The sequence below is a fragment of the Carassius gibelio genome, chromosome B5 (assembly GCF_023724105.1).
Source record: "Carassius gibelio isolate Cgi1373 ecotype wild population from Czech Republic chromosome B5, carGib1.2-hapl.c, whole genome shotgun sequence".
Lineage (NCBI taxonomy): Eukaryota > Metazoa > Chordata > Actinopteri > Cypriniformes > Cyprinidae > Carassius > Carassius gibelio.
Genome location: NC_068400.1, coordinates 9,761,297 through 9,776,283, shown reverse-complemented (window position 1 = coordinate 9,776,283; position 14,987 = coordinate 9,761,297). Strand labels below are relative to the sequence as shown.

Genomic DNA, 14,987 nt, shown 5'->3' with positions numbered 1-14,987 from the left:
TTCCTTATTCAGTCATACTAAGTGACTGTGATGGCACTTTTCTCATCATATCTCATGCAAAAGCTGTCTCTCTCTCTGTGCTTTTACGACATGCTGGTGTGTAATCAAAGTAGTATACTAGATAATAGAATCTTTACTATTACAATGGCCCCCACTAGCACAAGAATGGCGAGATGCTCGATGGACACGCCCCCGGTGATTAGACCACGCCCCGTCTAAACAAAAGCGTTAGCCACGCCCTTGACGTTGTGACACGTCCCGACGCTTTTCCACGTCGCGCCCAACGGTTGAGGCAGGGGTGGCTGCGCGCGCTTGTGTAAAGGCCGGGAAAAAATGGCGGCGCCCGTCTTGCGAGTGTCCACCCCTCGCTGGGAACGGATAGTGCGGCTGCTCGTGTGTCTCTCAGGAATCCTGTTATCCCTGTACGCTTTCCATGTGGAGAGGGAAAAGACCCGCGACGCCAACTACCGCGCCATGTGCGATCTGAGCAGCTCCATCAGCTGCTCCAAAGTCTTCACGTCCAGGTGAGAGTGAGTGTCAAACCCTAGCGAGTTCCCTAACTAGACAACATCTGCAGCTGTCAGAGGCGCTCCGAGCGTTCAAAAACCAGGGTTTTACCACTTTTGGATGCCTTGGGACGTTTCGGGATCGTTCCAGAGTTTGAATGCGCTTTTGACGATCTGAAAGTGCTGTCTAGTAAGGGACTTCGTTAGGTTTTGACACACAGCCGGAGTCGCTCCGGGCCGCTGACTGACTGAAAAGGTGATAAAATATAACATCCGACTCACATTATAGTCTTTTCTAGAAGCACATTTTGGGTTGACACAAATAGATACTTAAATATGAATTAAATTAGGTAATTTTAAAGCAGTTTTTTTTCTTGTGAGCAGAAACTCAATGCGATAGCAGCTAATGCTAACAGTGCTAATGAGTGAATGAGCTTTTTAACAATGCAGCATACTAATATAATTTCATCTACATTTATTTTCTAATGTACTAGACTTGATGTGGACTCAAAGCCACTCATCTAGTAGCATGTTCATAGACAACAGGGATGTGCTAGACAGGGAGTACAACAGGCTGTTTCATACCTGTCAGATTATTGCGTTTTCTTAGTGTTATGAATATGATATTTAACAGAGCCTTTAAATGCTTGAGTTTAATCGTTTTGATGTATGATACTGAGAGATGAGCTGGAGAAGGACATTCATTGAGTTTGATAAGCGTTCAACTTTGTTTAAGTAACCTTTGAAATCAGAGTGATTTGTTTGAGACTCAGTTCCTCATTTTATTACTAAAGCATCCACCCTTAACATCATCAAACCATTAATAGAGTAACTTAGTAATTACTGTTAATGCTCAAAATATCCTAGTAATATTTAGTTGGTGTTTAGAATTATTTATATATATATATATATATATATATATATATATATATATATATATATATATATATATATATATATGCACACACATACACACAAGTTTGGGTTTAAATGCATATTCATATACTAAATGTTAATTTAAATGTATATAGTTAGTGGATATATGTAGTTAATTTAGGATAGCTAATTTAAAATGGGCATATGTATATATTAATATGTATACTAATATTTACATATATATTTACTTATACGCTATATATTAACTAGTGAATAGGATATATACACTAAATGCTCATTTAAGCCGGTGAATATATTCAGTTAATTTGGTCTAATAATGTAAACAAATGTAATGTAAGTTTACAGTTTAAAGGTCCAGTTTCTGGATTGCTTTTGTTTAATAAATAACTTTCCCTTTCTCGATTCAGCAATAGCAACCACTTCTTTCATGTAAACTTGTTGTTGAATTAAAGCGCTTGGAGGGAAGAAAAAAATATGTTGATATGGTTTTCAGGACAGTCATGTGAAGTGCACTCACTTTGAGGAGAACTTCATTTGATATAACGCTGATGGAAAACAAATCACATGCTTACTGAGATCTTATCAGAGTAGATCAGATGTCCTGAGGGATGATTTTTGATGTTTTTTAATGCAGTTTTGTCGTTTATTGAGATGTCATGATACAAACGGACGTCTTGCAGATCTGGTATTAATAGAGTCACCGACTTTATCTGTGAATCTGTAGATGTGTCCAGTGCCCACTCATCATGAAATAAATAGGACCGCATCATGCATCGCGCTCACTTATGTTAATACCATCACGTAGATAAAGAGGCTACGCGATGCATGTTTGAGTCTATCGAATTGCTTCAGAAAGCTGCTGATTGTGTTGTTTGCTCACAGCGGGCCGTCTGATAAAGCGGGCGGTCTGCAGAGAAAACAACCAAACTAAACTCCAGCCGGGTGAAGGTCTTCAGGAGCATTACATGATCAGGCTTAAGGTCTCGCTCTTAAAGGGAACAGGCTTTTATAAGACTTTTCTGTGTAGCCGAGCTGTCTTCAGATAATCAGACAGCTTGAGGTGTTTGAGATCTTTTGCTTTGGGTTTTGCCTCTAATTCAGTTGTGAACGGTCGCTCCATTGGGAAACCACACTGTACCGATCATTGAGTCTTGACCCTGCTGCTTTCTAAAGGTTTGGGAGTGTTTTCTGCCATGTGGAGGTGAGAGACGTCATTTTAAAACATAAGGGAGTGTTAGTTTGTGTGTCTCGTCATCTCAATGACTGGAAAACGATATTATTTTGGTGCATGTATTGGTATCAGAAACTGAATCTAGTGCATCATTACAGAGAGCAACAATCTGGTTCTGGAAGTAAATATCCCACTTATTTTCCCATAAATAGTTTTTATCAGTAATGTTTACAGACATATCCACAATGAGCACCAAGGTCATTCTCTCACATCTGCTGATGTAGAAACTAAATTAGAGTGATTTTAATATTCAGAAATCATATTTTATAAACCAAATTCCCAGTGAAGAACTACATTACCCATAATCCTGCACAGAGATTTACCAATCAGTGCTTTTGTTTTTAACGTGAGAATGAAAATCACATTGAACACGACCGTCCTATCCCACAATGCATTTCTTAACTTCTCAAACTAGTTTTATACAAACTGATTATATGCTATATATTTGTTGTTTTTATGTTGCATGGTTTCGTATTATAGTCGATCCCTAATAAATACTTAACTATTGTTCTAGTTATTCTCTCACGGTGCTTCAATTGTTTTTTTGCATGTGTTGTGAGTACCATATATGCAGACTTTACTTGCTAGTAATCATGCGTCCTTGTGTTTTTGTCATGTTGCATACACTACACTCTTAAAAATAAAGGTTTCAAAGGGAGTTTTTTGCAGCAGCATCATAGAATAAATATTTTTGGGTTCCTTAAATAACCTTTTAACCATTTTTCTTAGTGTAAAGAACATTTTAATAATCTAAAGAACCATAACAAACCATTTTTTGCGATTTCCACAGATGTTAAAGCTTCTGTCACTGTGACAATTTGTCATTCAAAAGTCAAACAAGCTTTAATATGAATGCTCTTTGGAGTAATAATACATAATATAAACAGTTGACAAACATACATTCTGAAGAAAATACAAATGTTGTGTTTGTTTGACTTTTGTCTGGTTCAGATTTCATTGAAAGAATGCTGTGTTCAGTTTTGTTTAAGACAAACTGCTTCTTTATTACTTGAACTGTAGTGAAATGAACGAACACGATAAAGAAAACTAAAGTCGCGATGCAATGTTGAATCATGGTTGTACTTGCATTATTATTTATGTAGCACACATATGTTTTCTGAGCAGAAATGCTTTCATTGGGAATGCTGGGACATATGGTGACCTCCGGTGTTTGGCAGCGTTAGGTCTTTGTCAAATCCATTTGCAGGAAGTTATGAAACGGAAGCGGCTCTCCAGTGTTGGGTTACACACCTTTTTTCCTCTTCAGGGTTAGTTAATAGAAAAGATTTCAGGCTTTTCAAACACTTAGAGACTAATGTTGAAATCAGATTCTAGCTCTATACGAGTCATTGCATTCAAGTTTGCTCAGAACATTATAAATGGTGTTGCAATGTTAAATGTTTGGCAAATGAACTAAAATTGTCCATTTAGTTAAATTTTTTACTGTTTAATGGTGAAATGTGTCCAGTTTTGTGATTGTCCACCATTAAATAAGGCCCAAAAAATACAATATGATTTTCCTGCCTTTTAAGATGCTTTGTTTTGGCAGATTTCTTTGCAGAAAATGCATTATCAGCTCTGTAGGTAAAAAGTACATATACTGGAATTGGATGTGACTGGAAACCACCACATTTCCTTTTTGTTAGTATATTTTCAAACAATTTGGGTCAGAAATCTGTTAACACTGATAAAAGGAAACTGTGCTTTTTATTTGCTGCTGTCTTGATCATCGTATGATTTGATTTAGGCCAAATATTCTGTTTAATCTCTGCTTGTATTCCCTCGAGAAACCCAGAGCACTCACACATGATCTTAGCATTTATTTTTTAGTTCCAGTGTCTCATGTTGTTTGATTTCTGCTACTTCACCGTTTCTCTCTGTTTGTGTTTTTGTCTTTGCTGTAGATGGGGTCGAGGATTTGGACTCTTAGGAACCATTTTTGGGAACGACAGTGCAGTAAACCAGCCAAACAGTGTCTATGGAATCTTGTTTTATATCTTTCAGCTGTTACTAGGTAAGAACCGCATCAGCCACGTTCATTGCAGATTATGACGTTTTTACAATAACAGTTTCTTTCTATGGATGCACCAGTACAGAAATTATGGCACATGTAAATATCAATTTATGGCCAAAATCTTTATATAACAAGTCTGATAAATGGTGAAAGTGATTTCATGCATTTTTTAAATATTATTTATTTAAAATATATTGAATGTTTTTGTTTCTCAGTTATCATTTATATATAGAATTATATTTCAAGTTTGCATATATATGGTTTAATTATTTTTGAAAATTCAGTAAATGTGTCATGTTAGCAAAGTCCTGGAATAATGGTGTTAAATTATCTTGATCTCAGTAAGCTTTATTATGATTTTAGCTTAACACAAGAACACACATGATGCCTACAGCCTCTCAATCTACATGTACTACATTTGATATAGCTCACATTAATTTGTGCAGTGTACAGTGTTTGCCATTAGCCAGAGATGAATAGTAACACACATTATTTCCTGAGACTGATATTGTTAGGGACGTGTGAGTGTGTCCGGTTATAGTAGGAACATTACTCTAATCTAAACGGTCTCACAGGCCTCTGAATTATTGCCCTCTCTTGTCCTTGTCTGTCATCGCTGACGGCTGAAATCTCTCAGCGTTTCAGTGCGATAAGGCACAGGTCAAACATTCACAACCTTAGTTTAACCCCGTGTTCGTGCGCGTCTCTTCTCCGGATAGTTTTTGAGTTGCAGCAGTATCCGTTTCTCTTAAGTTCTCTTTGTCTGGGTTATTATTGTTAAATAAAACTATACTAAAAATGTTTTTCCCCCCAATTTAAATAAAGCTTAAATAAAATATAAATATTAACTGAAAAAAAAAAAAAAGAAACATTGTCTTGGCAACTAAATTAAAGATAAATGAAACTAAAAATGTACAAATTCACTAAATGAAATAAATATAAAGTAATCCTAAATAGAAAATAAAAATAACAAAAACACAGTGTAAAAATAATAGGGTACTAATAATTAATATGAAAATAAACACTAATTTAAAATACTAATAAACATTTAGTTTAGCATTCATAAATAATAGTAGCATTTGATTTTTACAAGTTTTTAAAAAAAATTTTTTATTATGTAATACTATTATTAAAGCACTATATTACACAAATTATAATATAGTAAATATAATTAGTCAAATCACACAATTAAAGCATCCTAACACATTACAGTAATGCACATTTTGGGAGAAAATATGCTTAATTGTTATGAAAATGATTGGGATGGTAGTTAACCTTATATTTTTGTTTTTGATGAAAGGTGATACAGTAATAACTACAACCTGAAATGGCATAAATCTTTAATAGTCCTTATAATTCAGCACGTAACTTTAAATCCTTATTTCTGTAATGCTAATAAAAAAATGTTTAAATATTGAAGGATTTATAAATAATACTAGCATTTGATGTACTAATTTTATTCTGATTTTAAATGAATAATTTTTATTAGTAGTAGTAATAGAAGTATTAGTAGTGAGTATTATAGTAATGAGAATCTCACCTTTGGGGGGAAAAACTCAAAATTTGGGGGAATTGCTTATTTATCATGAAAATGACCAAAAAAAATTATAATTGAAATAAAATGTAAAGAAACTAGTCAAGCTCACTAACTGGTTTGACTAGTCGTCCATCCTGACCCATTCCTGCACGCATGTCTGCCTCATAATTTCCCCTTGCTTCATTCCTCAGCAGTCATGTGGGCTTTGCTGACTCAAGTTCTTCTGTGTGTTTGGCTCTGCTGATCTGTCCCCAGGTTCATTGTGCTTCTGAAACTGGACACAGTCAAGTCTTTCTTCACACTATTGCAGCACATTTGCATAATGCCAACGTGCTGTTTGCTCTCGGAGTGATGGACGGCTGAACGTTTGGAACCGTTTTGCACTTCCTATAAACTGTTTTACATTTTACTGTGCAGTTTCTTCGCTAATTTCCTTATCGATGCGTGAATGAATGGCCAGGCTGTTGACTCAAGTGAATGGCTCTGGTCTTTCATAAACCTAGTGAGCTGCCTTCTAAGTAGAGTTGCTTCCATCAACGAAAATTCTGAGGCCATCCTTAAAAATATTTTTTTGCATTTATTAATGCATTTCTTGTTTGCCGTAACCCGACCGACCCTGTCAATTTGGGACCGACTCAAATTTTTAATTATTTTTTGCTTTTAGTCCGACCGACTTGCCGGTTGTACATTTGCGTTAATGTTGCATTCACACCAAATGTGAATAGAGTGTCTGGCGCTAATGATTTCAATGTTAAGTCAATGTAAAGACGCGTATACACGCATCTGGAGGTCTCGCAGCGTGAATTAGGCATTAAGCGTGGCGCGGTAGACACAAATTCGCACGAATGGTGCTTTTCGCGCCACGTTAACCAATCAGGAGCCTGCTCAGGAGTCACTCATCCAACATGGAGGAACGACTGATGTCGTCAGTGAGCAGTCGACCCGAGCTATTTTATACAAGTATCACACACAAGTTTATATTTCAGGAATAAAAAAGACCTCGCTTGGAATAGTATGTTGTAAATACACATTTAACTTTTGAGTCAGGTACACGTTTATCGACCCGCTGCCTTCCCGCCGTTTTTTACAACTATTTTCCCCCTAATATAGCCTACAGCTACTTTTTGCTTACAAGATAGTGTTTATTCAGAGGATGTGTGCAGGAAAAAAGTGCTCGATCAACATCAGCCATCTTGCAAACAGACAACCGCCTAGCACTTGCCCCTCCCACAAAAGCGGATTTCGCCTCGGACGCGTGTCAATTTCACTTCAAACTCTTATTTCTACGTGCGTCTAGAGCGAAACAGACGAATGTATTCAAAATGTTCAAGCGGCAAACTAGAAGCGGTAGACACGAATTTGACGCTCTATTCACGTTTGGTGTGAACGCAGCATGTGTTAAGACTCACCAGTTTTTTTTAACTCTTCCAACAACTAATACAATAGCAATAAAATAATATTAATTATATTTTAGTAAGTATTGTGAATATAAATTGCCTAGGCCTACATACAAATGATGACTACGTTCTTTCGGGCACCATAATACATCTAAAAAATACATTCATTAAAACAGCTCGACACCGCTTTAACTTGGCACGAGGTTCTGGAAAAACTGTGTCCAGATCTTTTCCCATCCCTTCTCCCATTTAGTCTAAAACTTCAAAAATCTGTTGCACGAATCGATTGGACCAACCAACACAAGTTTCGAAAACGAAAATAGGAAATTGATCTTAATGGCCTTCTCTCAGAGCGTGTCCAGTTTTTTTTTTGTTTTTTTTCTGAGCACGTCACACAGCAACTGCAGCTTCGGACACACGCATAACAGCAAATAATACTTCTGCACAGTGTTTCTCTTTTTACAACAGAAATGTGAATTCTGCCGGTATTCAGACAGTCTCATGCATACAGATACAGATTCGGGCTAGAATCGCCTACGTATGCGATTTTGTTGTTGTTGACATTTCTAATCGTAAGCAGCCATATTGAAGCCTGCAGTAAATGTTTTGCATTATGGCAGTCCACTATGCTTATTTTTATTGCTGTATCTAGACATGCAAAATCGATTTTATCGAAAATGTTGAAGCATTTGACTGTCTTGATTGTGTCAGACTCAGAAGCACTCTCCCCTGTTATAAGAACAAATAACATTTTAGTAAATGAGTAACAATATTTCTCATCTACAAGGGTTTATAAGACGGGTGACTACACTTGCCCAGTATCTTGCTTTCAGATTTTTTTCAGTGGATTTAATTGTTGCATCCATTACTTTTATGTTTAGTGGTAGCAACACCATCTCCTGCCAGCTTTGATGTCTCTTCTTTGAGTGTTATTGTCTGTGTGTTGCATAAACCATAAATCAAGACTGTGAGAGATTATAAATATTGGTAAAAATAGACTGTTCTCTGTTTAAATGGGAGACAGAACCGTACATATGCCTGGAATTTGTCGATTGCCTTCTCTGCAGCCTCATGTAAGCCAGGAACTCTGACAGTCTTCCACTAGGCTTGGGTCTCGCAGCCATTTCTTCTGTGGTCACCAGCAGTTTTTCAAGGCCGCAAACTGCCCGTTTCGATATGACAGTGCAGTATTATTAACACAGCTGAAGATGACCACAAACACAATTCAAATTTACACATCCCACTCCATTTCCCCTTAACTGTGGTAGGATGATCTCATCTCACTGTTTGGGATCTACTAATGCCACTGAACACGTCTGCAATAAAATAGCAAAAGACCACAAAAGTGGCATCTTCCATTTATTTCTTAACCTGTATCATACAACAATAAAAAAAAATTCACATAGAACACTGATGAACTAAATCCCCCCATACCTCCCCCCAAAAAAAGAACACTAGTGTAAGTGTCTCTAATGAAAAGAATCTTTTGAAAGAATGCACTGACCTTTGTGGCTCGTCCTGCAATGTCTGCATTGGCAGAGGATCCTGCCAAATGGTCCGTATGGTAGCACACAGCAGTGAACTGCTTTAAGAAAGGTCTCCAGGGCGCTTGAAACATGTGGGAGCCACCTTGTCCCCTTCACCACACTGGGCATCAGCACATTTACCCCCAAGTCAGCCCCAATGACCCTGAGCTCTCTCATTGATTTTGGGCTGAAATGGTATGTCTCCAAATTAAATATATAAGGTTGTACAATTACCCCCTCATTGGATTGTCCCTCTGCACTGAAAACACTTCCAATTCCAATCTGAAAATATAGCCACATTTTTAAATGTAGATACATCTGCTCTATAATAGAAAATAACCCACAGTGACTTTAGGGTGTCAGTGATACCTGATCTTCTAGTCTTACCTGTGAGGCACACAGTGGAAAGGCACAATGTGGTCACCTGGCTTTTACTGCAGAAGGGGTATGCCTACCCCTTTGCTGCTCAAATTAACCATCAGCAAAATTAAAATGCACCATCAGCATCCAGAACAATGATTTTCTCTAGCCGGTTACTACACTGGTCCCCAAGAACTTTTTTTTTTTGAGGCAACATAAAATCCTAATTAAACAAATAAAAACAATAATACCATTTACTTCCCAGATCAAGAGTTTATAATGCAATCTATTTTATTTAATTCTGTTCATTTTCTATGATAAGAATATTACAAATGGTTAATGGGGTAACGGTGACATGGCTTTCCTTGGGCACGGGAATGCTTGACCTCAATGTGTCCAATCAGTACATTCACCGGTCTTCCTCTCCGCAAGATACGACTGTACACAATGACACTTTCCTTTGTGGCGATATCTGTGTCTCCATCCATCAGGAATGCCATGTACGCACTGTTCACAATTTGCACAGACATTTTTTTTCACTGTATCTGCTTTGACTCCTATAAATTGGGAGCTTGCAACATCATTGCTGTACGTCGGGTTTACATTCAAGCCATTAGTCTTCATAAGAATTATTTCGCACTTGAACTTAGTGAAGGGAAGTTCTTCTTTTGCAATATTGTAGGCAATGTTAAACTTGATTATCATCTTGGCCTCGTCTGATGATCTGTTTGCTGCTGCCTGCCGCTGAAAGACAGCAGGGATAGGGGACACTTGGGCAGTGCGTTTATCGCAGCATGTAATGTGTTTTATAGATGCATTGTGTCACAAATGCACTATTGCTGGCCATGGTCTTCCCACACTCTTAAAAGTAAATTCAGTGCATTATATTATCGGCTTTACTGTATCTTAGCCAGGGAAACTGGTCAAGCCACTTTCTTCAAAATGTGTACACTTTCTCCCTTTTAATTTAGTGGGCTCTGGCTTGGACTTGATCGTATGTGGCTCATTATCTAATGCTGTCTCCAGACCAGGACTTGACATAACCTGGGAGGTTGATGGCTCCTTCCTTCTTTTCATCTTGTCTCATTATTCACGGCTACATCCACTCTGTTTATTCAGGAATTGACTCCGTTTATTCTGCCGTCTCTCTGAATGGGCCTTTGAATCATTGATTCACACGATTTGTTCAAAACGCGGATTCGTTCGGAAACTAAACACTGCTGTTTTGCGCGCAGACACACAACAATTATGCTCTGGCTTTAGAGGTAATATTTTCATAGGCAAAATGTAACAATGCACAATATTGTGTTTAAATTTTGCACAATATTAACTTCTTATTTATCGAACTGTTGTATAAAATCACAATTGCACATGTGTTCTTCGTGAAAAAAACAGCACTCGTGTGATAATACTCTCGCTGCTGGTGTGATATCACTTATATGATATAAATATGAGTTAAAAACAAATATAAGGGCATTTTTTGCCTCTCTAGCTTGAACCAACAGACACTTGAAGATGTTTTTAATTTCTGAAACCATCACTCATTTGTTATTTATCTCCATGACCCGAATCTCAGATGGTTCTTCTTTCCTCGTCTGCACCATTATGTGTCTGTGATCTGTTTGTCCTGCTCTGCCTTAATGAAATTTCATGACTATGAATAGCAAGACTGTGCCAGCGTGTGCTGAATGCCCTCTGTTCTGGAGAAATACTCCCTTTTCTGAAGGGCTGGAGTGAGGGATGAGTGGGGGAAAGGTCAAGCCTCAGACGTGGCCCACCCTCTTACAAACCACGCCCACTTTTAAATGCACTAACTCTATGACTAAGGCACCTGCCTTTTAAAGCAACATCCTAACGGCAAGTGTAACCTGGACAGAAATAGCTTGTGACAATATAGGAGCCATTCTACAGTATTCATTGTTTTGCCATTACTCTGTGACAAGTGAATGACAAACAGTGAAGGAGTGGAGTAGGTTTTGCTTGGATTGTCTTGTTATACACTAGAAAATATGAATTTCAGAGTGATTTTATAATACGTTATTCTAACTGTAACTGTTTAAATCTCATTTAGCTATGATTCAACAGGTAAAGACATCAATTTTAAATGAGAAATAATTTACTGGGTGTTATAATTGTAGCAAATATAATTAATCCATAATTTCTGCATTTAAAGTTGAACTAATATGCATATTTTACTGAACTGTCTTGCTATTAGATATTAGGCAAAGATATAACATTTGATATATTATATTTAGAAATTTAATTAATGGATATTTTGATAAAATTTGCACCTGGAAAAATCTTGACAAATATCTAATCTTGAACAAAAGGATGAACAAAATTAGTTGATTTTGTAATGTTGTTATAAGTATATTGTTTAATTATTATTGTTTGATTGTTTCTGTCAAAAATAACAACAAACTAAAACGATTTTATTATTACTATTTTAAAACTAACGAACTATTTTTAAATTGATTTTAAATTATACATTTTCTAATGTTGCAAGAAGTATATTTTTTGTTGTCGTTTTATATTATAATTTATAATTATATTATTATATTATAATTTGCTGATGGCTTTAAAGTAGTAATACACTGCAAAAATGAAGAAATAAAAACATTAATAATAATATTACAGATTAATCGCATCCAGTATACTGTGTATATTTATTTATATATTTAAGAAAATTGTTGTTTATATATTAAATATTTATGTAAAATATAATACAAATGTTTATAAATAGTAAATATTTAAAATATTAGTATAAAAAATAATTATACTGAATGTGTGTGTCTGTGTGTTATCTTTTGCTGTAAATATTAAAAATACAATGTTAAGGAAAATAACTAGGAAAAAAAAAAGTTTGAGTATGGCTTTTTATTGTTGAATGGCACTAAAAGAGTGCCATCATGTCTAAAAGAGTATTGATGTATATTTAATGCAGTTGCTTTGGTAGTGAACTCTGCTAGTTCTGTTGTTGTTCTCCAGTGCATTAACCTCTTTCTCTCTCTCTCTCTCTGTGTGTGTGTGTCTAGGTTTGACGGCCAGTGCGATGGCGGCTCTGATTCTCATGACCACCTCCATCGCGTCAGTGATGGGCTCCCTCTATCTGTGCTACATCCTCTACTTCGTCCTTAAGGACTTCTGCCTCATCTGCATCACCACATACGCACTGAACTTCATCCTGTTTGTGCTCAACTACAAGCGACTGGTTTACTTGAACGAGGCCTGGAAGCAGCAGCTCCAAGCCAAGCGGGACTAGACACACAAAAACACAACAACAGCAAAAGTAGAGAAGGAGAACCAATCATCCAACACGTGGGGAAGATGTGACCTCTGAAAAATTTGTGACTTGCCACCAGGAGACAAATGTTCATTCTGTTGTATGTGTGTGTGTAAAACAAAACATAAAAATTAAACAAGGAAAGAAAACATGTATCTTTAGGGGCCACAGATCACAGGTTTATTGCATTGCAGAGACGGATTGGAAACAAGAAACACAAATCTTTATCCGCTTTGATTTCTCGTTGGTTTTCTTTGTTCCCTGAGATGAAAATGAGGTTTGTGCTTTGATCGTGAGCGAGAGAGCGGTCAGAAAGCACTTAGGAGACAAACAGAAGAAGGTGTCCTTTCCCTGAGGAATAAAATAATGGAGAAAACAATGTGAGAAATTCAGTTTACTTGAATCCACTGGGAAAGTGGTTGCTCTTCGGGAGCAGCTGATTCCAGCGGGACTGTATTTAAGGGTTATAAAGGGTAAACACGAATGATCATGAGGCTAATGTACCGCTCGCAGAGATGATTCCACAAAAACAACGGATTGCTATTGAAAATTAAGTGTCATTGAATTTTCTTTTCTTTTTTTATGTTTACAGATTTAGTTTTTTAATTATGGTTTTGGAAGAGGACCACTCATGAAACATGGAAGAATGTGAGCTGTATGTGTGTAGATCAGATTTGTCTGTGACTTTTTTTTTTTTTTTTTATTGGTTTGTTTTGCAGTTCTGTAAATAGCTGAAGCAAAGCAATATTCCAGACTAGTTTGTGTTTTATTGTTGAAACATTAAAAAGTCCCAATCTACGGCACGTCCGTCACTTCCTATGAGTGTTTTCAACGGCGGGGTAATCTTTGTGCAAGTGTTTTAGCATTTTACTCATCTTAAGGGGGTCTTGATCCAGATTAAACCCTGCATTTGGTGTGTTGGAATTACTGTACTTGAGATGAAGTTGTTAGAATCAAAAGCTATTTATTTCTCCATCAGTGCTCATAACACCAAATCGTGGTTTGGTTTTAAGAGAAATAGGAAGTAAAGAAGGAAAATAGCTCACCTTCAGGCCATACATGATATAAAAGAGTTTGTTTCTTCATCAGATTTGGAGAAATGTAGCATTGCATCAGTGTCTCATCAATGAATGCTCTGTAGTGAATGGGTGCCGTCCAAACAGATGATAAAAACATCATAATAATCCACAGCACTCCAGTGCATCAGTTAACATCTGGAGAAGACAAGAGTTTGTGGATTATTGTGATGTTTTATCAGCTCTTTGGCGGCACCCATTCACTGTAGAGGATCCACTGCTGAGCAAGTGATGGAACGCCACATTTCTCCATGAAGAAAGAAACGTATTGTTAATAAACGAATCCGAAACTCCTAATTTTAGTAATTCCAACAAATTCTGATCGAAAACATAATTTGGGGTTTTCAGTGTGTTCCTGTCGGACGTCAACTTTAGATTACTTTTTTATTGTTGTACACTAATGATCCTTATAGAAGTAAATAGAGGTTTTTCCATTCTTTGTGCTTCAATTTGTAGGTTTATTTTGTCATGTTCCTCATACTCAAAAGCTACAGTTGATCATTTTTGTGTTTAGTTGATTTCCACTTGAATATTTTGAGTTGCATCTACTGTAATGTAATTTTCCCCACTTCTGTTACCCAGAAACCCCTCAATCTGCCGTCGCCTTGACCTTCCCATGAAATTACAAGTCTAGCTGTTTTGATGTCGACAGATGCAACAGAAAAGTCCAAACCTTCCAGTTTAAGTCCATATTTAAGTTCGTTTGGAGTCCAAATGCATCAGATCTTTCAGTGTCTGTGCTTAGATCCATGATATTAATGATAGGGTCATTGATGGTTCCATTTGAAACATTCCATTCCGCCAAAGGTTCTTTAAATTGGGGAACCAAAAATGGTTCTTCTAAATGGGAATTGCTGTGTAAACCCTGATTTGAAACCTTTGTTTTAAAGAGTTTGTGTTCTATCGGTACTTGCACTGTTGTATTAGACATTGAAAGTCTTTATTTTGTCTCGATCTGAATTAACCAACTATCCAATCCAGTATTGCACAGGTCAAACTACTCCTTGTAAGCATTTTTTAGTGATGTTGAGCTCATTTCTGTCTTCGAGTGGCCATCAGGTGTGCTTTGTGAAGGTGATATTAAGTACAGGGTCATGGAAATGTGATGAGTTGTTAAAGTTGAGAGAAACAGATTGAATCGGTGTAGTGAACATGACACG

At 36.8% G+C, this 14,987-nt stretch overlaps 1 protein-coding gene across 1 annotated transcript; it reads left to right on the top strand.

Annotated features, from left to right (window-relative positions):
- Positions 1-263: 263 nt before the first annotated feature.
- Positions 264-13,563, top strand: LOC127958225 (vitamin K epoxide reductase complex subunit 1-like protein 1). The gene is made up of 3 exons (XM_052557020.1): positions 264-524; positions 4,539-4,648; positions 12,504-13,563. The coding sequence occupies exons 1-3, from the start codon at positions 334-336 to the stop codon at positions 12,728-12,730; spliced, it is 528 nt and encodes a 175-aa protein (XP_052412980.1). The 5' UTR covers positions 264-333; the 3' UTR covers positions 12,731-13,563.
- Positions 13,564-14,987: the final 1,424 nt, after the last annotated feature.

Excerpts from the sequence above, each read along its gene's own strand:
- LOC127958225 (XM_052557020.1), top strand. The coding sequence starts at position 334 with ATGGCGGCGCCCGTCTTGCGAGTGTCCACCCCTCGCTGGGAACGGATA. Across the intron at positions 525-4,538 it reads TCCAAAGTCTTCACGTCCAG|ATGGGGTCGAGGATTTGGAC; the intron begins GTGAGAGTGAGT and ends TCTTTGCTGTAG. Across the intron at positions 4,649-12,503 it reads TATCTTTCAGCTGTTACTAG|GTTTGACGGCCAGTGCGATG; the intron begins GTAAGAACCGCA and ends GTGTGTGTCTAG.